Source organism: Hyperolius riggenbachi, chromosome 4 (genome assembly GCF_040937935.1).
Source record: "Hyperolius riggenbachi isolate aHypRig1 chromosome 4, aHypRig1.pri, whole genome shotgun sequence".
In the NCBI taxonomy this organism is placed as follows: domain Eukaryota; kingdom Metazoa; phylum Chordata; class Amphibia; order Anura; family Hyperoliidae; genus Hyperolius; species Hyperolius riggenbachi.
In genome coordinates, this window is record NC_090649.1 from 365,210,632 (window position 1) to 365,236,134 (window position 25,503).

General features: G+C 42.7%; 1 protein-coding gene across 3 annotated transcripts in view; it reads right to left on the bottom strand.

The window, feature by feature from the left end:
• Positions 1-25,503, bottom strand: part of STRN (striatin) — a 176,845-nt gene that overhangs the window by 28,680 nt on the left and 122,662 nt on the right. For all 3 annotated transcript variants that reach the window (XR_011019406.1, XM_068231973.1, XM_068231972.1), the window contains 2 exons: positions 9,589-9,725; positions 6,538-6,713 (listed from right to left, as the gene is read on the bottom strand). Coding sequence is in view for 2 of the 3 variants with exons in the window: in XM_068231973.1 (XP_068088074.1) it covers positions 6,538-6,713; positions 9,589-9,725 (313 nt within the window). In the remaining variant the exon portion in view is untranslated. The remainder of the gene's footprint in view (positions 1-6,537; positions 6,714-9,588; positions 9,726-25,503) is intronic.

A 25,503-nucleotide genomic window follows, 5' to 3' on the forward strand; every position in this document is an offset into this window, starting at 1 on the left:
ACCGGATGTCCGGACCGCACCGGAGCCGGATCGGACCTGAACCGTACGGTTCCTGTCCGGATCCGGTCCGGTTGCATACGGTTTCCGTGCGGTATGAACACGGTTGCGGTCCGGATCCGGATTCTTAAAGAGATAACAACCTGTATAAAAACAAAAAAAAATGTTGGGGTCTGGGAGGTCAGCAGAAGGGGGACCTGTGGAATCAGGCCCTCCGCTGTTTAGCACTCACCTCCACCTCCAACATGCTGCCAACATCTCCAGCTCGTGCTGCTCCACTCCAAAATGGTTGCCCATGTGTCCCCGATACAATATCGCCGCAACAATCCTCATAGGAAGTGGGGTAGAACATCCGGATTTTTTGCCAGTGTGTTGTGCGCTCTCCGGTTCTCATTGGCTTCCATTGGCCGGATGGTGCAGTCCGGCTCCGCCCCGGATACGGCTGCCGGAGGAGCCGGACCAAAAAATAGCGCATGTTGGAACGGACACCGGAGTCCGGATCCGGTCCGGCTCCGGTCCGGACGAAACGGACACATGTGAACCCTGGCATAGACTTACATTGCTATGCCGTGCGTCCGTTTCGTCCGGCCAGCATGCGGTGCGGCTCCGGCACGGCTATTCCGGATAGCCACCGCTAATGTGAACCGGGCCTTAAGCTTTTCAGCAGATGGAAGCATGAAGTGCTCCAAAATCTTCTGATAGCTAGCTGCATTGACCCTGCCCTTGATAAAACACAGTGGACCAACACCAGCAGCTGACATGGCACCCCAGACCATCACTGACTGTGGGTACTTGACACTGGACTTCAGGCATTTTGGCATTTCCCTCTCCCCAGTCTTCCTCCAGACTCTGGCACCTTGATTTCCGAATGACATGCAAAAGTTGCTTTCATCTGAAAAAAGTACTTTGGACCACTGAGCAACAGTCCAGTGCTGCTTCTCTGTAGCCCAGGTCAGGCGCTTCTGCCGCTGTTTCTGATTCAAAAGTGGCTTGACCTGGGGAATGCGGCACCTGCAGCCCATTTCCTGCACACGCCTGTACACAGTGGCTCTGGATGTTTCTACTCCAGACTCAGTCCACTGCTTCCGCAGGTCCCCCAAGGTCTGGAATCGGTCCTTCTCCACAATCTTCCTCAGGGTCCAGTCACCTCTTCTCATTGTGCAGCGTTTTCTGCCACACTTTTTCCTTCCCACAGACTTCCCACTGAGGTGCCTCCCAGGCTGGGAGTTTTTAAAAGCCTCAGGAATTTTTTGCAGGGGTTTAGAGTTAATTAGTTGATTCAGATGATTAGGTTAATAGCTCGTTTAGAGAACCTTTTCATGATATGCTAATTTTTTGAGATAGGAATTTTGGGTTTTCATGAGCTGTATGCCAAAATCAATATTAAAACAATAAAAGGTTTGAACTACTTCAGTTGTGTGTAATGAATCTAAAATATATGAAAGGGTTTATAAAATATATTAAAGAATTTGTAATGGTTATCAGTACATTACAGAAAATTATGAACTTTATCACAATATGCACATTTTTTTGAGAAGGACCTGTATATATATATTATGTGGGTAAAGTAGCCTGCTAGTGGTAATCTCCATTAACATCCACTAAAGCTTCGTACATAGGCTCAACACCGGTCTTTTATGCAGCACAATTGTTTAACAACTTTTGTTGCGAAACCAGTTGAAACAGCTAAAAAAAAAAAGTATTTTGCTATTGTTCAAAAAGCTGATAAGACTGATAAGAAGTCAATTTAATGCTGGGCATAGACGGTACGTTTATGCACCGAAATCGAGCCAGCGGCACGATGCCGGCGCGTCACTGCTCGTCCGCGGTGATCGGACACGTCGGAAATCATCAATCGAGCCATCAGCGGCTCGATTGGTAAGAAAAAAAACGTACCGTCTATGCCCAGCATTACAGTTGGATTGACGTCCTATCAGTCTCAGGATAGTCTGGATAGTCTTGAGCAGGGGTAGAGAACCTATGGCTCTTGATGGCTACATCTGGCATACAGACAAATCAGTAGGGGTTGATTCACTAAGCTACACTGCTCAAGCAGTGAAGCTTAGTGTGGCAGCACAAGTAAAATTTTCAAAGCAGTGCACGCTACTGCTGTAGCATGCACTACTAACTTACTCGCGCTACCCCAAAACGAACAGCTGCTCCAATTGTCCCACTCTGGACCCTGTCAGATCCAGTGACTTTGTAGAACAAGATCCCCACACTTTGATTGGCCCAATAGTCACTTGACGGACAGCCTATTGGGCCAAAGTGCGGGGATCTCGTCCTACAATGTGAATCAACTCCCAAGTCAGCTAGCTAATTGTACAAGCTGTTCGTAGGCATTTCTCCTGTCTGGCTTTCAGGCAAATTGCTGATGTTGCTGAAACTTAAGAGAAGCTGAAGACGTGTCTGACACTTCAGCTGCCCGGAGGATCAACTGTATACACATCACCATGGCAACAGGGACATGAGCCCTACTGTCCCAGTTTGAAACATATTGTATGGCTCTTATGGAATTGCATTTTAAAATATGTGGCGTTTATGGCTCTCAGCCAAAAAGATTCCAGACCCCAGGTCTAGAGGCTTCCCCCATCCTCATCAACCTCACTTTTCCAGCGTGGGACCGTCTGAACACATTCAACAAGCCTTGTTCTTGCAGAATAGCTTGGAACCATTCCTACATGAGTGGCTTTGTTGTGCACCCACGCAGGCCGTACTTGCACCTGCACACTGTGGCCGCCCGGGAGCAGTGGCGTATCCAGAGGGGTGCAGGCATGGATCTTGCCATGGGCACCAGTGCTATGGGCGCCATGCCTGCCCCCATGCTGCACCACCATGCCTGCTCTGGTGTTTCCCAATCACTGAGATCAGCAGCAACCGAAAGAGAGAGAGCGCACAGTGACCATGGACACTGAGAACTTCCTATGCATGGCACACTTCCTGCATGTAAAGTGTGCCATGCGAAAAATGTGTGTGCTCTCGTTCTCTCTGGTTGTCAGTGATCTGAGGTCTGTGAGTAATGGAGAGTCCACTAACACCAATGCAATGCCTTAATGGGGGGAGGGAGGGGGGCTACCTATACTAAGAGGAGTTTAGGGGGAAAGGGGTGGACTGGGGACACTTTTCCCTACCTTCAGGAAAGCTCTGGACACCTATAATGAAGGGACACTTCTGTCCTAATATTGGGGGCACACCCGACTACATAATACTGGGGAGCACATCTGGCTACCTATTAAATCACCAAAATTCACAATATTCAAATATATTAAAACCACATCTTCACATATGCAATGACATGCAATAAAATAATAGTCTCTATATTGAGGGGTGTCTCCACCAATTGGACTGTATAGAGGGTGAGATCAAGCCTGTATCTCTTCACAACTCTAGGGGACCTCCACCAGCACCCTTTGTGTGTCACTCACCGCAATTATAAGACCAACAAATGGTCTATATGCGCTTTGGGACCGTTCCCTGGTCGTCCCCCACCTCTCAGGCAGATATAACCTCTGTTTTCCTCCTCAGATTCGGTGTGTATACTCAGTTTGTATCCATATACCTCAATGGAAAAGACTCCACATAGTGTGATAACGTTTAAAAGTATTTATTTATAAAAAACAGTTGCACTCACATGTCCACAAAAGATTCTGCGCTCAGAGTAATTTATAAACGGGCTCTCCCCCGTATGTTGGCCGGGCTGGCAGGCTCCGGGACCCTACTGTCTCAATGGACCTCCGTTGCGCACTCGGTGGCCGTTGGACGCCGTTCCCGTCTCGCCTCCACACTCCGCTCTGCGTGCGTATCCCACTTCCGCATCAAGCTCCGCCCGATCGATTTCGTCACTCAGTGACTCATCAGGGGCTCGGAGCCTGATGCCTCTAGTGGGAAGATTAAGTGCAGTCTGCCCCTCCCACCCCATAGCGTCACACTTCCTCCTCTCCGTAGCCTGCAAAAGCCATCACCGCGGGGAGTGGCCCTGCCATCTATTGTGCATAGTTACGTGTATATAACAAATAACTTTGCTGCTGACATTAAGCTGAATCAATTGTTCCTATGCTCATATTAATAACATTTAGCATTCCTCACTACAACATATAAAAAATATAAAATATAACATGATGCCATAACGATAAGACCATGTAAATGCACCATAATAAAAGGTATTACGTTTATGAGAAGTTAATAAATAAATTTAATGAATAAAACATGAATAAAGATGTGTATGGGCCAGCACCCCGCCCCCTCCTCTACCCCCCCCCTTTCCCCTTATATCCCTATTATTCTTGCCCCCCCCCCCCCAAAAAAAAAACTTATCTCCCCTCCATTCCCTTAATTTTGCAGACAAAAATTGGGGACAGGTTGATTGCCCATACACTTACAATCCTCATCCATTCTTCATATATGTATGCATAATTTTTAAAAACTACTAATTGTACCATTCCTACATACCATATAACCTCATAAATAGATTCATGTGAATTACCTAAAATTGTAAATATGGGGGTACAGTTTGGTCTATTTAGGTAATTCACATGAATCTATTTATGAGGTTATATGGTATGTAGGAATGGTACAATTAGTAGTTTTTAAAAATTATGCATACATATATGAAGAATGGATGAGGATTGTAAGTGTATGGGCAATCAACCTGTCCCCAATTTTTGTCTGCAAAATTAAGGGAATGGAGGGGAGATAAGTTTTTTTTTTTTTGGGGGGGGGGGGCAAGAATAATAGGGATATAAGGGGAAAGGGGGGGGGGGGTAGAGGAGGGGGCGGGGTGCTGGCCCGTACACATCTTTATTCATGTTTTATTCATTAAATTTATTTATTAACTTCTCATAAACGTAATACCTTTTATTATGGTGCATTTACATGGTCTTATCATGGCATCATGTTATATTTTATATTTTTTATATGTTGTAGTGAGGAATGCTAAATGTTATTAATATGAGCATAGGAACAATTGATTCAGCTTAAAGTCAGCAGCAAAGTTATTTGTTATATACGTAACTATGCAAAATAGATGGCAGGGCCACTCCCCGCGGTGATGGCTTTTGCAGGCTACGGAGAGGAGGAAGTGTGACGCTATGGGGTGGGAGGGGCAGACTGCACTTAATCTCCCCACTAGACGCATCAGGCTCCGAGCCCCTGATGAGTCACTGAGTGACGAAATCGATCGGGCGGAGCTTGATGCGGAAGTGGGATACGCACGCAGAGCGGAGTGTGGAGGCGAGACGGGAACGGCGTCCAACGGCCACCGAGTGCGCAACGGAGGTCCATTGAGACAGTAGGGTCCCGGAGCCTGCCAGCCCGGCCAACATACGGGGGAGAGCCCGTTTATAAATTACTCTGAGCGCAGAATCTTTTGTGGACATGTGAGTGCAACTGTTTTTTTATAAATAAATACTTTTAAACGTTATCACACTATGTGGAGTCTTTTCCATTGAGGTATATGGATACAAACTGAGTATACACACCGAATCTGAGGAGGAAAACAGAGGTTATATCTGCCTGAGAGGTGGGGGACGACCAGGGAACGGTCCCAAAGCGCATATAGACCATTTGTTGGTCTTATAATTGCGGTGAGTGACACACAAAGGGTGCTGGTGGAGGTCCCCTAGAGTTGTGAAGAGATACAGGCTTGATCTCACCCTCTATACAGTCCAATTGGTGGAGACACCCCTCAATATAGAGACTATTATTTTATTGCATGTCATTGCATATGTGAAGATGTGGTTTTAATATATTTGAATATTGTGAATTTTGGTGATTCAATTGTGAGCGCTACCTCTGGTACGGATTGTTTTACATATATAGGGGAGGCGAACAGGTTGTTCACTATTGTAAAGTTGCGTTACACCTGGAGTTTATTATCATACACATAGGAGCCGAGTATCATTTAGCTGTGAGCGCTGACCTCTTGTGGATTAATGGCTACCTATTAGTATTGGTGGGGTTGTAGGGGCACAATTTCAGTATCTGCCATGGGTATTGCTGGATGGTGTAATGGTTAAGGGCTCTGCCTCTGACACAGGAGACCAGGGTTCGAATCTCGGCTCTGCCTGTTCAGTAAGCCAGCACCTATTCAGTAGGAGACCTTAGGCAAGTCTTCCTAACACTGCTACTGCCTATAGAGCGCGTCCTAGTGGCTGCAGCTCTGGCACTTTGAGTCCGCCAGGAGAAAAGCGTGATATAAATGTTATTTGTCTTGTCTTTGTCTTATTATATTGCCCATATACACCCCTGGCCAGGAGCAAGGTCACAAAGAAGAAGAGGGTACCGCAGAGCAGGAGTGGGCTGGAAGAGGATTGGAGAAGCCTTCGGATCACCCAGAGGCTTCCCTCTACCTTGGTAAGCATCTAATTTTGCCCTTTTTTGCTCACAGGTTCACTTTATAGCCCATGTCTGTTTTAAGTGGGAATTCTACTTTTGTCTGGAATTCAAAATGTCACATAAACCTCATAGTGGAAGTTCAGGTCATTAGAATCATCAATTTCAGAGGTTTGTGAAAAACAGTTACTGGCAAACATATATGCATACTTCTTTGCTGGAGCTGTTTTTTGTAGATTCCACATTTTTAATGTGTGATCTTCAGATGCTGTTATCAGTACTGGTTCTGTTGGGTGGAAAGCTAGGCCTCGAATTCCATCGAAATGACTTCTAAGCGTGAATTTAGGGTTCCATGTTTTTCTTAGAGCATCCTTATTGTTTGCAATCTGTAAAGAAATCATAACTTGCTTACTAACAGACAGACATACAATATGGCAGACAGATGAGTTAGCAGTAGAGTTTTTGGCATCACTGCTTGGAATATACAATCTGCACTTCTGATCCCAACGAGGATTGTTTAGTTCTGGTATCTGGAAGATTAGGGGATATTTCAGTCAATGTTGATAGATAGTCTAGCATTTGGCTAGTAATGCTTCCCTGGGCGGCATATGGGGAGGTGCAAAGAACATTGAATTTGATGTATGGAAAGCAGATTGGGCATAACTGCCATTAACACGCTATTTGTATCAATATACTGCTTACAGCTAGGAATGGTCAATTAGATAAAAATAATACATTGATGATGCAGTATGATGCTAATTTTGAATGAAACTTTATCAAACTTGAAAATGGAAATTCAATTGTACCTGGATTGAATTCAATTAGTCTATTATCAAGATGTATAAATTTGAATACAATATGTATATAGTTTTTCTGTATCGATTTGCAGCTCATTGACCATTCCTACTTATAATTTCCACAGCCCGGCATCCTTAGTCAGGCCACTGTCACTTGGCGAAGCTCACAATCGATTTACTAACGTAGTTCTAGTCTAATGCGCCTACCATATTCTAAGGCCATTTTTGGTGGGGACCAATGTGGGAAGAAGCCCATCCAAACTAGGAATGTGGGAAGCAGCCCATTCAAACTAGGAATGTGGGAAGCAGCCCATCCAAACTAGGAATGTGGGAAGCAGCCCATTCAAACTAGGAATGTGGGAAGCAGCCCATTCAAACTAGGGAAAACATATAAACTCTGTGGCCTTAAGAGTTCATTAATCATTCTAAGCATATCAGTTAAACTCCACCAATTCTTTTGACTATTTTTAACAGCAGTTGGGTGAAAGTTTACATTAAACGTCTAAATTATGGGGCTCTGGCCATTGTAATGTACTTAGATTTTGCCCCATTTTTAGACACTAGCACATCAGCCGCATTAAAGAACATCAGAGGTGAAAATACACTGATGAGAAAAATTTTTATCTATCCTCATTCTCCTAAAAAAAAATACTTTTTTAGATATTCCACAGTTTTATATTTCACAGTTTTATATTTCAATCTACTTTTTACAGTTTCATTGTCACTGCTCAATAACACCTTCATTGCAGTATGCCAGAGCTAAAATCTATGAATTATTGACCCTTTTTATCGCTTTCCTGCTCTCAGAAGCCATTTACTGACGGGAAAGTGTTTTATGGCTATAATTACTTATCGATCAGGGTTATGCTATAGTCTGACCAACTCCAACCCGGACAGAGTGTGTCACTTGCATACCTGACCTTTTTCAGGCAGAGAAAGGAAAAAAGGAACACAGTCTAGTTATTTGTGTGCTTGGCACTGTACACACACACATGCCTTATCTCATGTCACCTCAGTTGTCCTTTAAGTAAAATAGAGACTGTTACTCAATGCTTACAATTATAGTTAGCTCATTATAGAGTGTTTTATAAGTCCTCCATGTGACCTGACCACTTGCAAAGTGTGTCTAACATTATTCTCTACATATCCTCTACATATCTGCACTTAAACACAGTGTACGGTAATGTAAACAAGTGGGGAGTCAATGTTGAAATGTAAATAGGAGTGGCATGCTTGCATTTTAAAACAAAGCTTAAATCTGCTATCTATGCAAGTGTATTACATTAATACAAAGCCTCATTTAAGCATATTTAACGAGAAGTACACTAATGCTTCAAATATTGCTTAAAGAGTTAAGTTATGGTCAGGATAGGATTGGTGTTGGTTCATTATTGAAAGTGTTGAGGTTAAATGCTAGGTTCCGGTTTAAGTTAATGGACTAGATCAGTAAGTAAAAAGTTAAGGCCAGTTATAAGGTGCCCAGACATGGTACAAAAAATTGCTTGATTTTGCCGTTCATACGCCTAAAATGATCGAATATAGGGGAAATCAAGAATAATAATTTTTTGTTTGAGAAAAAAAAAACGGACAATTATCCAGTTTTTTCGATAACCGCTTGATCGAATGAGTTGGAAAAATTAGAAATTTCAATTTGAGAGCTTAGTATATTTAGAAAAATCTATCATAACTGTATGGTATATTGGTTCGATTTCTCTGATTAATCAGTCAAGTGGGAAAATTGATCAGATTTCTCTGGCTGAACAAAAAAACTAAAAACTTGAATCAAGTATGTCCCACCTTTAGGCAAAGATAAGGGGATTAAGTTTAACATTAAAGCCAGTCAATCAGGACAGAGTATAAGGGTTATTGTATGATGCAGATTTAACATAACCAAAATCACACAAAGCCAAAATATAAGGACCAAAATGCAAAACACTATTGGAGCGATACACAAAGCACAGGGATAAAGGAAGATTAAAAAAAAAAAAAAAAAGCAGTTTTAGGCTCTTTATTTTTATGGCCTTGAACACACGTGACAAAATTCAATCCTATTCAATGAACAGAAGTGAATTCTTTGGCAGACTAAGTGGAAACAGATAAAACTTTTGTTGGTCAATAAGCAACTGGATGTGCTAATAAATGTCAATCAGTCCTACACATTTTACAATATATGCATACTTAAGTGACGAATCAACATAACAGTAACTAGTAATGCTAAAGGTAAAAAAAGGAGTTGCATAACTCAAGAAACATCATCTAGCGCTGGGACCCACTAGCAATCGCAAATCTTCAAACATGCCTCGCTTAGGAAATGCTGCAGGCAGCACTGTCCGGATTTCTACAAATTGCAAGCGCTGTAGTGGAATCACCCTCATAGGGTTTCACAGTACTAGCGCTCTGCAAATCTCTGGCAATCGCTGCTAGTGGGTCCTGTCCCATTAAGTACACAAAATGAACAACTTACATCATAAGTCAAAGAGTCTGCCTCGTTCGCTACAGTAAGCCCAGCCAATTCTCCTAGACCAAGTTCATTTTCTAATGCCTCATCAGGTCCCATAATAAAGGATTTTCCAGAGGATGGTGGAAATGTTAATGCTTCAACTAGACAAAACAGAAACGGATATTAAATTAAGCCTGAATACTTCTATATTAAAATAAAGAAAAATAATTCATCTAAAACATTTGTCTCATATAAATATTAGAAATGTATTAGACCATGTCTCTACTAGATTCCTGCAGTTCTGTATGAGTCTTTTCGAGCTCTGTTGCCCACAAATGCACGCAGTGTCCAGAAAAAAGCAATCAGGTGACAGATATTTTTTTGTGTACGAAAAAGTTTTATATGGATAAAGCATGCTGATTTTAAATATGCAGTCGTTCTAAAGAATTTTTCGTACGTGTAAAAATGCTGACATTTGGGTTTGGTGGAAACAGCCTTAAAAAAAATAAAAAAAAAATTGATCAACCGCACAGCATCTTCATTTGTTAGCAATGGACCTATATGGAGTCAGCGGTTTTTAACACCACTAGATTGTTAGCTGGTATAGAAGGGAACCAATGTTATGGTGGCCACTAATGATCCAATCTCTTCATCCAATCTTAGCAAATCTGTGTAGTAGAAGAGTAAACTGGGTGAATATATTGAATGGACACTTTATGCAGATATATATATATATATATATATATATATATATCAAAGAAATGGTAAGATTGGACAAAAAGGATTGGATTATTAGTGGGCACCTTAGAGGGAACTGCTGCCTTCTCTTCATGGTTAAAGGGAAGGTTCAGGGAGGGGATTCAAAAAATAAAAATAAATTTCCACTTACCTGGGGCTTCCTCCAGCCCGTGGCAGGCAGGAGGTGCCCTCGCCGCCGCTCCGCAGGCTCCCGGTGGTCTCCGGTGCCCGACCCGACCTGGCCAGGCCGGCTGCCAGGTCGGGCTCTTCTGCGCTCCATTTCCTGGGACTTCTGCGTCCCACGACGGCGCGCTGACGTCATCGGACGTCCGCCGGGCTGTACTGCGCATGCGCAGTAGTTCTGCGCATGCGCAGTACAGCCCGGCGGACGTCCAATGACGTCAGCGCGCCGGCGTGGGACGCAGAAGTCCCAGGAAATGGAGCGCAGAAGAGCCCGACCTGGCAGCCGGCCTGGCCAGGTCGGGTCGGGCACCGGAGACCACCGGGAGCCTGCGGAGCGGCGGCGAGGGCACCTCCTGCCTGCCACGGGCTGGAGGAAGCCCCAGGTAAGTGGAAATTTATTTTTATTTTTTGAATCCCCTCCCTGAACCTTCCCTTTAAGTAATGTGTAACAAATAGCCTAAATCTATGCTTCTGAGCAATAAAAACACATATTGGTGAAAGAAAAAGTACTGCAAATAAGTTACATAGTTACCAGACTACTTTAAGGGAACATGTCAAGGCAGAAATACTGAACTGCCGTGGCAAATGATATAAAGAACACACTAAACAGAGTATAGTACGGGTGATAATCAAACACTATTGTCCGTAAGGACCTGACCCAAAGGTCTGTCACCCCCAATCACTGTCAGCAATGCACAGACCTGGGTGAGCGAGAAGTCAATGATGCAATAAATAATTAAAATGCAAAAACAGACAGTGTCACGTGTATATATGGTGTGGGATGAGAAATATGTTGCATATTGCCCCTTTGGGCTTAAATACCCCCACACTCATACATGGCCCACTAGCAAACTTGCATCTATAGGTTCTGTGGATAAGAGGTCTTTGCTGATCCCCCTCCCCCTATATGTTATCTATGAGATCTGTCTGTGCATACAATTTGCCACACAGGTACACATGGTATAATAATAAAGTGGCTCTTAATTATTTTTCATTTTCACAGTACTGTGCATTTTACTGGGCAGAACATGAATGTTATCACAGGCTTTTTTTGCCAACTGACTGCCACAAATAATGATTCAGGTAGCAGCCTTTTAGACAGAGTAAGCCACTAAAAGTCAAATAAAATGAGACCGAAGGCCAGTTACAGTCACTACAGATAGGCATCTGTAAAACTTCAGGGAAACATTCCTCCTTAACCACTTGCCGACCGCACACTCATACCGTGCAGCGGCAAAGTGGTAGCTGGAGGCCCAGCGACGCACATCTGCGTCGCCAGGTGCCTTCCTAAATAATCAGAGAAAGGCCGCTCGCGCGAGCGGCCATTTCCTGTTAGATCACGGAGCGGGTCTCCGTGAATAGCCTGCGAGCCGCTGCCAATCAGCGGCCGGGGATCGCTGCCATGTGACAGAGGACATCCCGTCACAGGCTGCACAGGACGGATAGCGTCCTGTGCAGCCCCGATCAAAAGGGGTGAGAGGAAGGAGAGGGAGGGGGGAATTTCGCTGTGGAGGGGGGCTTTGAGGTGCCCCTCCCCCCGCAACATGCCAGCAGAAGCGATCAGACCCCCCCCCCCCTGCACATCATCCCCATAGGGGGGAAAAAGGGGGGCGATCTAATCGCTCTGCATGCAACCTGATCTGTGCTGGGGGCTGCAGAGCCCACCCAGCACAGATCATAAAAAACAGCGCTGGTCCTTAAGGGGGGGTAAAGGCTGGGTCCTCAAGTGGTTAAAGTGAACCTCCAGACTAAAAATCTACTCAGCAGCACTGAAAAGGATTGGCGTTTCTTTAACAGTTGGTGGGGAGAAAAGGGGAGGGGGAAAATCACTAGTGCTGTGTTGATGCGGCCCTGCAGCTAGGCCTTAAAGCTGCGGTGGCCCTTTTAGTAAAAAATAGCCTGGTCTTTAGCGGGGTTTAGCAATGTGGTACTAAAGTGGTAAAAACAGAGTGGGTAAGATTATATTACCCATCTATATTAATTAACATAACTAATGTAACTTAATGACAGTTTGTTTAGGCTGAAGTTCCTCTTTAAGGTGTCAGACACGTAACTTGTATCATGTTAAAAAGGGAATAGTGGAATTTGAAGAGTGAGGCTACATTGTCCTACACATCACTATTCTATGTGCTGAATTATTAATAGAGCTGGCTGTGTCTCTTTTCAGCCTTAAAAAATTAAATCTGTGCCTTTAAAAATTCCTGAATAGTTATCTAAAAGCATTATGTGCAGAAAATTACTGTCACAATCTGTTCCCCATCAGGCCATTAGCATGAGAAGTATGATGGAATGCTGATTTAAGGGTTTTTTAAACAGTTCAACTTGAAAAAGTATCAACATATCACAGCCACAACAAATGTGACAGATGCTTTCTTCAAAATTGGAAAAAAAAAAAAAAAAAGATAAAAATGTATGGAAGGCAGTTGCTTAGTAACAAGCTTCCTGCAACATGTACATGTGTGGAGGAGTCAGATGAATCATAAGAGGATGGATGTGACCATAGGCAGTAACAATACCTCCTACTACATAAATCAGATAAGCTTGGAATCTTGACATTTTAACCACTTAAGGACCAGGGGATTTCTGCATGATCGGTGCTGCGTGGGCTCTCCAGCCCGCAGCACCGATCGCGATTACAGCAGGGCGATCAGACTTCACCCCCCCCCCCCCACTTTTTTCCCCACTAGGGGGATGTCCTGCTGGGGGGGGGGGGGTCTGATCGTCGCCGCCGCCTACTGCCGAGCAGGGGGGGGGGGGGGGGGGAGCCTCCCTCCGCAGCGATATTCCTCCCTCCTTCCCCTTACCTCCCCACTCTCCCTCTTGCTTTCTACGGCGCAGGACGGATATCCTATCAGATGCCGGCGATCCCCGGCCAATCAGGGGCGCAGCAGCGCCGTATTGATGTAAACAGCGGGGATTTCTTCCCCGCGTGTTTACATTATGCGTGCGAGCCGCGATCAGCGACTCGCACACTGTTCACGGAGACACCCTCCGTGAACTAACAAGGAACAGCCGCTCATGTAAAATCACAAACAACCAGGCGCCGCCTGTCGGCGTTAGCTGGTCATAACTGTTCTAGACATTGCAGCATTTGTATGTTTTCGATTACAAATTTACAAAGCTGTAAGCTAGATGTAAAGACCTCTCAAGCCATGCATGTTAAAAGCTACAGCACAGAAAATAAACAAAATTACTTCTGTGTAATTCAGTTGTATAAATTTGAATCATGTCCACAAAATGAAAACCCAAGTCTGTAATTAACGTTCAAAGTCATCTTAACAAGTGACTACGGAATGAGTTTGAGAACGTGGAGAATAATGTTTCTATACATTAGTGTCTGAAGGAAACCTGTGCCTGTTTTCCTATATACACCCCAGCTAATCGTGCTGCTACTGTGATCATCATAATTTGAAGAAACTCTTCTTTATTAGGAAAAGAAAAAAATCCACAACCGCTATGCTCCTTGCAGCAAGAATACATTTCTGTCTTGTACAAGAAAAATGTGTAACCGAAAAAAAGTGAGCTTGAAAATTAATTGTATAGTTTGTTAAAGAGGCATACCTGGGATGGGCAAATTAAAAGATTTTATACTTACCTTACTCCAGCCCCATGACCACCACGATGCGTCCCTTGCTGTCCTCCTGAGTGCCTCCATTTGCTTGGTATTGGTCCCGCTAACTGGCTCTGCCACGCCAGTTGGGCTCTTCTGCGCATGCGTGGAGGGGCTGTGCATGCGCAGGAGAGCCGACCGGCGCGACAGATTACCGGGACCGATCGCGGGCGAACAAACTGAGGCACTCATCGATGCTCATGAGGCTGGAGGAAGCCCCAGGTAAGTATAAAATCTTTTAGTGTACTAGTCTTAGGTACACTTTAATAGCATATAAAAAAAATTGCAGCCAGGCAGTGGATTGCATCAGTACAGCTGTGAAAAACTTTATGTTTGTTACCTGGTAACTCCATTTTTAGTAACCTCCAGGACAGGTCCACCATGAGACGACATAGGCTCCTCCTAGGAACTGGAAACATCCAAATTGAGTACTCTATACATTTTAACTGGCACCCTCATTCGCCAGTACAATACAAGAACTGTTTAGGTATACAACAAAAGGGTGTCACCACCATTATTATCACATATACAACATATAACATTTTATTAGGGTGGGTTACGGACCTGTCCTGGAGGTTACTAGAAATGGAGTTACCAGGTAACTAACATAGGGTTTTTCCAGTAACCTCCAGGACAGGTCTACCATGAGAAGATATGCAAGAATCTTACCATTTTAGGGTGGGTTAGCTGCCTGCAGAACTTTTCTTCCAAAAGACTGTTGTCTTGCAGACATCAGATTCATCCTGTAATGTCTTGAGAAGGGGCCAAGGCTTGTCCACCTAGCCGCTCTACAAATTTCTTCCGGCGTAGCACCCGCTCTGTAAGCCCGTTAAGTGGTTGCTGCCCTAGTAGAATGGGCCCTCACTGTGCCTGATAGGTTAGAACCTGTCAACTTATAAGCTTCTTCTATGCATAGTTTTATCCATTTTGCTATTGTTCTTTTAGACATTTCCATGCCCTTAGCAGCACCTGTAGTATTTATAAAAAAAAGGTCTAGATCTTTTAATATCTGCCACTGATTCCAAATACGTCAAGCATCTTTTGACATCCAATTCTGGTTCTGCATTATATGAAGGTAATACAATTTCCTGAGATCTGTGAAACTTTGTAGACACCTTCGGTAGGAATTCTTCACACGTTTTCAGAATTACTTTATCATTGAAGAAAATACAGAAAGGTTCATCACAACAGAGCCTCCAGTTCATTCACTCTTCTGGCTGATGTAATGGCTATTACAAATATTGTCTTCATTGTTCATTTCAAGGAAATGTCTTGTAGTGGTTCGAAAGGTTCCTTTTTTACCACACCCAATATTAAAGATAAATCCCAACTGGGAATTTTCTTAGCCATCATTGGTTTCTTTCTTTCTATAGACCTAAAAAATTGAATTTGCTACCCTTACATTCAAAAAGGTTGATAAAACAGCCACCTGAACTTTCAAGGTACTGAGAGCTATAATCTTCGCCATTCCATCCTGTAGGAACTCTAATACCATAGGAATAGTATCCACTGAAAATCCTGACTGCTTTTGCCACATATTAAAAGTCTTCCAACATTTTAGATCCAGTGACGTGAAAAACTATTTGCCCCCTTCCTGATTTCTTATTCTTTTGCATGTTTGTCACACTTAAATGTTTCTGCTCATCAAAAACTGTTAACTATTAGTCAAAGATAACATAATTGAACACAAAATGCAGTTTTAAATGATGGTTTTTATTATTTAGTGAGGGAAAAAAACCTCCAAATCTACATGGCCCTGTGTGAAAAAGTGATTGCCCCCCCTTGTTAAAAAAAGAACTTAACTGTGGTTTATCACACCTGAGTTCAATTTCTGTAGTCACCCCCAGGCCTGATTACTGCCACACCTGTTTCAATCAAGAAATCACTTAAATAGGAGCTGACACAGAGAAGTAGACCAAAAGCACCTCAAAAGCTAGACATCATGCCAAGATCCAAAGAAATTTAGGAACAAATGAGAACAAAAGTAATTGAGATCAGTCTGGTAAAGGTTATAGCCATTTCTAAACCTTTGGGACTCCAGCGAACCACAGTGAGAGCCATTATCCACAAATGGCAAAAACATGGAACAGTGATGAACCTTCCCAGGAGTGTCAGGCCGAGCAAAATTACCCCAAGAGTGCAGAGAAAACTCATCCGAGAGACCACAAAAGACCCCAGGACAAAATCTAAAGAACTGCAGGCCTCACTTGCCTCAATTAAGGTAAGTGTTCTCGACTCCACCATAAGAAAGAGACTTAGCAATAACGGCCTGCATGGCAGATGTCCAAGGCGCAAACCACTTAAGCAAAAACAACATTAAGGCTCGTCTCAATTTTGCCAAAAAACATCTCAATGATTGCCAAGACTTTTGGGAAAATACCTTGTGGACCGACGAGACAAAAGTTGAACTTTTTGGAAGGTGCGTGTCCCGTTACATCTGGCGTAGAAGTAACAGCATTTCAGCAAAAGAACATCATACCAACAGTAAAATATGGTGGTGGTAGTGTGATGGTCTGGGGTCGTTTTGCTGCTTCAGGACCTGGAAGGCTTGCTGTGATAGATGGAACCATGAATTCTACTGTCTACCAAAAAATCCTGAAGGAGAATGTCCGGCCATCTGTTCGTCAACTCAAGCTGAAGCGATCTTGGGTGCTGCAGCAGGACAATGACCCAAAACACACCAGCAAATCCACCTCTGAATGGTTGAAGAAAAACAAAATAAAGACTTTGGAGTGGCCTAGTTGAGATGTTGTGGCATGACCTTAAAAAAGGCGGTGCATGCTAGAGAACCCTCAAATAAAGCTGAATTACAACAATTCTGCAAAGATGAGTGGGCCAAAATTCCTCCAGAGCGCTGTAAAAGACTCGTTGCAAGTTATCGCAAACGCTTGATTGCAGTTATTGCTGCTTAGGGTGGCCCAACCAGTTATTAGGTTCAGGGGGCAATTTCTTTTTCACACAGGGCCGTGTAGGTTTTGAGGTTTTTTTCTCACTAAATAAAAACCATAATTTAAAACTGCATTTTGTGTTCAATTATGTTATCTTTGACTAATAGTTAACTTTTTTTTTGATGAACTTTAACATTTAAGTGTGACAAACATGCAAAAGAATAAGAAATCAGGAAGGGGGCAAATAGTTTTTCACATTACTGTATATTTTACAAGTGCCTTTCTTTCTACAGTCTAATAATGTAGTAATCACACTTTCTGTAAGGCCCCTCTTCCTTAGAGGAGACCTACTGACTTTCTGTGGAAGTCTCCATGGACCATCCAGTCTCGTTTTTAGAAGTATTGGATACCAGCTTCTTCGTGGCCAGTCTGGGGTTATCATGATTATCGTAGTGCTTGACTATTCGTTTCTGTAATACCCGAGGTATTAATTGAATCGGAGGGAATGCCTAAGCTTTCTTGAATATCCAATTTTGGCTGAGTGCATCCACTGCCTCTGCTCCCTCCCTGGGATTCAGCGAGTAAAAGCTTTTGCATTTTGTGTTTTCTTTGTTTGCAAATAGGTCTATGTGAGGACGACCCCACTTCTTGACTAAGACTGAATATCTTAGAAAGTCCGCCATGTTGTTTAGGGATTCCTTCAGATGAATCGCCGATAATGATAGGAGATTTTCCTCTGCTAACATCAATATTTCCATCGACAGATCTAGAAGCTTCCTTGATCTTGTTCAACCTTGACTATTTATGTATGCCACTGCTGTGGTGTTGTCGGTCCTGATCTGAACATGTCCTTTTACTTGGTGCAACGACTGTATCAGATTCCCTTATTGCTCTTAGTTCTCTGTAATTTGAGGACTGATCTCTCACTGTTCTTGGCCAAAGACCCTGAAGCACTTTTCCCTCTAAATGTACCCCCCATCTGAGTAGGCTCACGTATGTGGTAAGTACTCTCTGTGTGGGACAACTCCATAGTCTGACCTCTGTGAGAACTTTTCTTGTCAACCACCAATCTAGTGACCTCAGTACTGCTTCTGGTAACCTTACTACTTTTTCTAGATCCTCATGTTTTTTTGCTCCAGTTTTCCATCATCCAAAACTGTAGACTTCTTGTGTGCATTAGAGCCCACTGGACAGCTGGAGATGTTGATGTTAGAAATCCTAATACCTTCATGATCTCTCTTACTGACATGGTGGGTCTTTTGCAATCTAATAATTCTTTTTGTTTTTGACACTTTTTCCTCCGTCAGATACAGTCTTTGTATCCATCAAGACCCCTAGGAATTGTATTCTTGATGTTGGCTGAAGAACTGAATTTGTCCCAGTTTATCATCCATCCCAGATCCTGTAACTGCTGTAGAACCATCTTTGTGTGATCCTCCGCTTGTTTGTGTGACTCCGCCACAACCAGAAGGTCGTCCAGATAAGGAATAACCAGTATTCCATTTGTGTGAAAGTCTTTTATCACTTCTCCCATTACTTTTGAGAATGTTCGGGGAGCTGACGATATTCCGAATGGTAAGACCTTGAACTGAAAGTGTTGAACGGATTTCTTCTTCCTTATCGCAAATCTTAGGAATCTCTGGGATGAATCTTTTATTGGGATGTGCCAGTACGCATCCCTTAGGTCGATATTCGTCATTACACATCCGGGGGCCAGTAAGTTTCTTACAGAAAAAAATTGATTCCATCGTGAATCTTTGATAAGATACAAAGGGATTTAAGGGTTTGAGATTGAGGATTAACCTGAATTTTCCTGTCCGTTTTCTTACCAAGAAAATCCTCTAATAAAATCCCTTGTGCCGCTGTTTTTTTGAGGAACAGGGACCACTACCTCTTCCTTCACCATATTTTCTATTATGTCTTCCAGCGCAAGTTTCCTTTCTTTGTCTCTTGGATGAGGAGTTGATATGAACCTGCTACTTGGTAAGGACTGAAACTGAATCTTGCACCCTTGTCTTATCAGATTGAGAATGAAATCGTTATTCGTGATCTTCGACCATTGGGAATAGTATTGTATAAGCCGACCCCCAACTTTTTCTCTGGCGTCACTTTTTTTCTCTGTGTTACGAAAAGGAAAATTTTTTTTCACTCCTTCCCTATTAATAGGTTTCTCCCTATTCTCTTGTCTGTTTCTTCTGAAACATTTCTTATTCTGAATAAATTTCTTTTTTGGAAAGCCTTTTTCCTATCGGATGTTCTTTCCAGTATTTCATCTAGTTGGGCTCCAAAAAGTAACTCTCCATCAAAAAGTATATTACACACTCTAGCCTTAGAGGCCTGACTGCCATCCCAGTTCTTTATCCATAGATTACGTCTAGCCGTGTTAATTAATGCACTTGTTCTAGCATTTACTCTAATACTTTCTGCTGCTGCATCGGTAATATAATCTGCAGCCTTGGATACCACGTCCAGTGACTCTAAAATCTCCTTCTTAGATGCGCCTCTCAACATTTTCCTTGACCTTCTTTACCCACAGGGCCAATACTCTAGCCACACAAGTAGTAGCTGCTGCAGGTGTAAAGTTAGTGCCAGCTGAGGACCAGGCCTTCTTTAGCAAATTCGACTCTCTTATCCTGTGGATCCTTGAGGTGTCCCAAATCCTCAAATGCTAACTCGTTGTCCTTATTCACCTGTGAAAATGCTGTGTCTAATCTGGGACAACGATCCCATGTCTTCACATCCCCTTCTGAAAAAGGAAATCTTTTAATAAAACCTTTGGACATGAATCATTTCCTATCAGGATATTTCCATTGACTAATTTTTTTAGTATTTTTAGTGGATCTATGCACAGGAAATATACCGTAAGTGGTTCCATTCCTGGATATAATTTGTCATGTATCGATACTACTTCTGCCTTTTTTGGTTCAATCTTAAGAGTATTGTTTATGGCTAAAATGAGCTCTTTAGTCTCATCAGCTGGAAATCTAAATCTCGAAATCTTCTTAGGATCTGATTGGATCTCCACTCTTAAAGAGGAATTACAGTGAAAATAATGTAATAAAAAAAGTGCTTCATTTTAACAATAATTATGTATAAATGATTTAGTCAGTGTTTGCTCATTGTAAAATCTTTCCTCTCCCAGATTCACATTCTGACATGTATTACATGGTGACATTTTTACTTCTGGCAGGTTATGTAGCGGTTTCTAGCTGTTCTGGCTGTTACAGACAGCTGTAAACAGCCATTTCCTGTCTGTGAACATTGTTACATTGTGGCAGTTTGCCCAGAGTACCGCGGTACTCAGAGCTTCTTGTGGGAGGGGTTTCACCACAATATCAGTCATACAGCGCCCCCTGATGGTCTGTTTGTGAAATGCAATAGATTTGTCATGTAAAAGGGGGTATCAGCTACTGATTGGGATAAAGTTAAATTCTTGGTCGGAGTTTCTCTTTAACTAAAGATGCATCAGATTCATCATCACCCTCATTATCGTCATCGTCCTCCATAGCCTCCTTCTCTGATAAGGAGACCACTCTTATTAGATTTATTTTTATGTTTAATTGAAGAATCTGGCTGTACATTATCAGTATTCAGGAGCTGTAATAGTTGCTGTACTAGCGGATGCACCTAATGCTTCAGCTGCTGGATTAACTGCTTCTGATAGGGACTTGTTAAAGGATTTAATTGTATCAGCCATTTCCGGTTTCATAGCTGATCTAATTTCTTTCTGTAACCCCTTCCTGACTGTTCCTGAATCAATTTAACTAGGCGGGGTTGACAGAATTGTCTGGTATAAGTATGGGCAAGTTTTGTGTCACAGAGCGGGCACCGCCTTCTTGGCATTGAAGGGTCAGTAGAGTCTGTGCCCTATAATAAAACATATAAAAAAAGACAGCGTCACCTATAGCCCTGTGATAGTAAAAAAGACACTCAGGTGAACCTCTGTCATAGAGTGATAAAGAAACCCAACACCCAGACAAGAGCATCAATAATTGCCTAGTTTGAAATAAACCTACTAAACTATATGCAATATTGAGGATCTGTAGCATTATATCAGATATAACAGAGACTGATATTAAAAACATAGGGAATCCATCAATCCTATATAAGTATCTATATAAATATCTATATACTGGAACACATCCAACATACATAATCTGATATCATCCTGCCATAATACTGTATACCAGCCCGTATACATAAATACCTGTGTATAGAAATGTCTCAGTAATGTAGGGCAGCGTCAAATGGGAATGAAGTAACATATTAATGTCATAGAATGGAAAAGCTCATAAATTTCCTTGTCATGCCCATGCCAACGTAATGAAGTAATATATGCAATAAAAGTGAGAATTGGCTCTTGGGTGCATGAAAAGGATAAAATCTTTTATTCTCATATATCAAAAATATCAAACAACATCCAAAAAAATAATGTCTGTGCAAAACACCACTAAATATAGAATAACCCCCATAAAAATTACTCCTCATAAACCCTCCAACCACATAGGGGCTGCAGTCCCCTAAAAAAGCTTAGGAACCCGCACCATGAGCTGCTTAATGATGGTGCCACTGTAGCAGATAGAAAAAGTCAAGTCCAGCAGATGTTGAGCAGTTAGAAGCCAGCCATTGCAAGCAAAAGGACAAATAAAGTTCTTGGTTAGTAATAACCACAGCGTAGACCTCCTCTATTCCCTCCAACCTCTGGAACCTACACCTCTTGGGCCCCACGGTCATCCAGCATCTCGACCTCCGGGCCACCTTTGCAGCAGATACAGGGGAGTTCTTGCACATTCATACTGATCTTCGGATTCCGGATTCCACCATTGTCATCTGGTAATTATGAGGGAATACCATGCCATGTTTACATACATCTGATCATGTGCACATGCCCTGCGATTGAGGGACTTTACAGTGCATCCGCCACAGATCCATCTTTGTGAAAGATCTTCTGTTTTGTTCTATTGGCGTTTACCCTGCGATTGGGGGACTGTTGGCCATCACATGCTTGTTGCATATCGCCTGTTTGCTACATTGATTACCAACATTGCATGCCATCTGAGGATCTGAATGCCCTCCATTTGCTTCCAGCTTGCATGTTTCCCTGTGATGCTTGTGGCATATTATCTCTTTGATACATTGATTACCAATAATGCATGCTATCTGAGGATCCGAATGCCCTCTATTTGCTTCCAGCTTACATGTTTTCCTGTGATGCTGCTATTTTATCCATTCTCCAGCGTTTTTCACATGCTTCAGGATTACTAACCAAGAACTTTATTTGTCCTTTTGCTTGCAATGGCTGGCTTCTAACTGCTCAACATCTGCTGGACTTGACTTTTTCTATCTGCTACAGTGGCACCATCATTAAGCAGCTCATGGTGCGGGTTCCTAAGCTTTTTTAGGGGACTGCAGCCCCTATGTGGTTGGAGGGTTTATGAGGAGTAATTTTTATGGGGGTTATTCTATATTTAGTGGTGTTTTGCACAGACATTTTTTTGGATGTTGTTTGATATTTTTGATACATGAGAATAAAAGATTTTATCCTTTTCATGCACCCAAGAGCCAATTCTCACTTTTATTGCATATATTAATACATAAATACCTATACAGATATAATGTATTACATATAGACACGTATATACAATTGCTGTATATATAACATGCATATAGAGGATAAGACACTTATAGATAAGGGGTAATAACTCGACAGACCTCAGACAGACGCTAGATGAAAGTACTCTTCTAGCAATATATCATAGTCAAACAAACAGATCTCAGAAAAGACGCTAAGCAGACGACTATACTTGCTGCTGAAAGTACTATGTTACAAAGACAGACCTCAGCATAAACACGGCTTAAGGCGTACGGCTCATACCATCAAGGTCACCAAGCCTCCACTGATCTTACTTTTCCTGGTTCCTGCTTAGCGTCCATCCCGCTCCGCTCTCCAAAGGAAATGCCGAGCCAAGCGGGTTTCTGGCGTCTCTTCACCCACGCGACCGGAAGTGTCGTCACGTAAAAGCGGAAGTACGCCACAAGGGCGCCGCCATTATGGGCAACATCCAGCCAACCCTCCGGAGGCTCAGGACCACCCATTTTGTCACTCACTCTTGTTCCCTAGAACAGGAAACGTCAACTGGTGAATGGGGGTGTCAGTTAAAATGTATAGAGTACTCAATTTGGACGTTTCCTGTTCCTGGGAGGAGCCTATGTCGTCTCATGGTGGACCTGTCCCGGAGGTTACTGGAAAAATAGCCAACAAGGATGAGCAAAAGTATTGTACAAAAAAAGTTATAATGTGCAGTTCATATAAAGCCAGTCCTCAAGATAAATGGCAATTAGATAAATTTATAAAACTCAGGAGGGATGATTTGATACTCAATCAGTAACTTAAGTGGCATAGTACATCAAGTGTAAATTCACAGAGGTTGCAAACCTGCAATTCATATAAAGCAAGTGCTAAATATACCCCCTTTTTAAGTGATACATTTTCATGTGTTTACATTGTAGCAATCGCAATCAATTTCCTGAAATAGCAAACATGGTGCACGCAGCATTTGTTTTTAGGAATTTTGGAGCATTTGCATTTCAAGAATTTTAAAGAATCACAATCGCTATCCTCACAGGAAAATTGCTTTCCAAAAGGTTAGTGATTTTGCTAGCATCTTTTTGACTGCCTTTATCCATTCCTCCTTTGTCGGTGCCATGGATTGGTTTCAGAGTAGCAAAATCTTTTTTGCTACATGACAAAATATAAAATCACAGTACACATATTTAGGCATACCATCCTTTCTCATTGGTCCCAACAATGCAGTTTTGGAGAGTAAAATATATGGTTGTTCCAATTTCCGCCCAATATTTACTGAACTCGGGACAACTCCAAAACATGTGGAAGTATGTCCAGACACCCACACGGCATCTGGGGCATTTGGTCTGATATAGTATCTATTTTTTCCTATCTGTATGGTGTGACGTATGACATATGGATTAACCACCCCGGCGTTCTATTGAGATCGCCAGGGAGGCTGCGGGAGGGTTTTTTTTTTAATAAAAAAACCATTTCATGCAGCCAACTGAAAGTTGGCTGCATGAAAGCCCACTAGAGGGCGCTCCGGATGCGTTCTTCTGATCGCAATGAGCGGCCTTCCGTGTTTTGCTTACCTCGTCGCCATGGCGACGAGCGGAGTGACGTCATGGACGTCAGCCGCCTCCGATCCAGCCCTTAGCGCTGGCCGGAACTTTTTGTTCCGGCTACGCTGGGCTCAGGCGGCTGGGGGGGACCCTCTTTCGCCGCCGCATGCGGCAGATCGCCGCGCCGCAGCGGCGATCAGGTAGCACACGCGGCTGGCAAAGTGCCGGCTGCGTGTGCTGCTTTTTATTTGAGCCAAATCGGCCCAGCAGGGCCTGAGCGGCAGGCTCCGGCGGTACTGGACGAGCTGAGCTCGTCCAGACCGCTCAGCAGGTTAAACTTTAATCGCTGAACTCTGTCTCTAGCAAAAATAAGTACTTCCTGTCCCCATTCAAGTATCCTCTACCATCCACGCATGGTATACACTTCAAACACATACATATGAAGCTATATAAATGTTGCTATTCTGATGCATTAGGGCACCCTGTTTATTGGGTATTCAATTATCCCTCCTGAGGTCTATGTATATATTTACCTAATTGCTAACTATTTCTGCTCAAGCACTTGATTTATATGAATTGCACGTTTGAAACCTCTAATTTTGCTTGTCCTTGTCAGGTTTTTTTATTCACAGATATATTGCCCTTAATTGATGCAATCCACTGAAACTGCGGGCAGTATTTTTTTTATAAGTTATTAAAGGTTTTTAAATTCTGTGTGGGGTATGCCCCTTTAATAAAACTATAAAATTAGTTTCGAACTCCCTTTCTGGGTTGAACCAGTGCTTTCAAATAAACTTTGAAACCTCAGCCTTAGAGCACACAAGTAAGACCACAAAAGTATAATACATAAGGTAAATTCTTGTGGAATGGAATTCATGTTAATGCATATGTAATAGGTGTGAAAGCATGGTCTGTGGCTTTAGCAGTGACTGGAAGACACTCGGCTATGTAGAGTGCAATGCCCATGCATTTTAGGTGTACTTCCCTTTGGACTATTCAATATGTGTAGTTAACTTTACTGGATACAGAATAAGTCCACTTTAACAGCCTAAGCAGCAGCGAGAAATATCCAACAAAGGTATCAAAATCCTCGTAACACTCCAACTAGGCTTCCTCAAAATCTGTTAGAAGATTTAGGCAGCTACTTTGTCTTTGAATAATAACCAGTTACAGATTACCAAGCAAGCTTATGGTGAACCAGAACTCCGAGGAGTGTGTAAGACGCTAGAAAGGACCAAACAGCCCTTTTACTAAAATGTTATGCAAAACAAACGTTTGTCTTCCTAAAACAGAAGGTATTTACGATTATTCAGATTGGAGTGAGCATATGAGGTCTCCCATGATGCATCACTGCTGATTATGCAAATCATTGTTTGTTGTCCCTTTAAG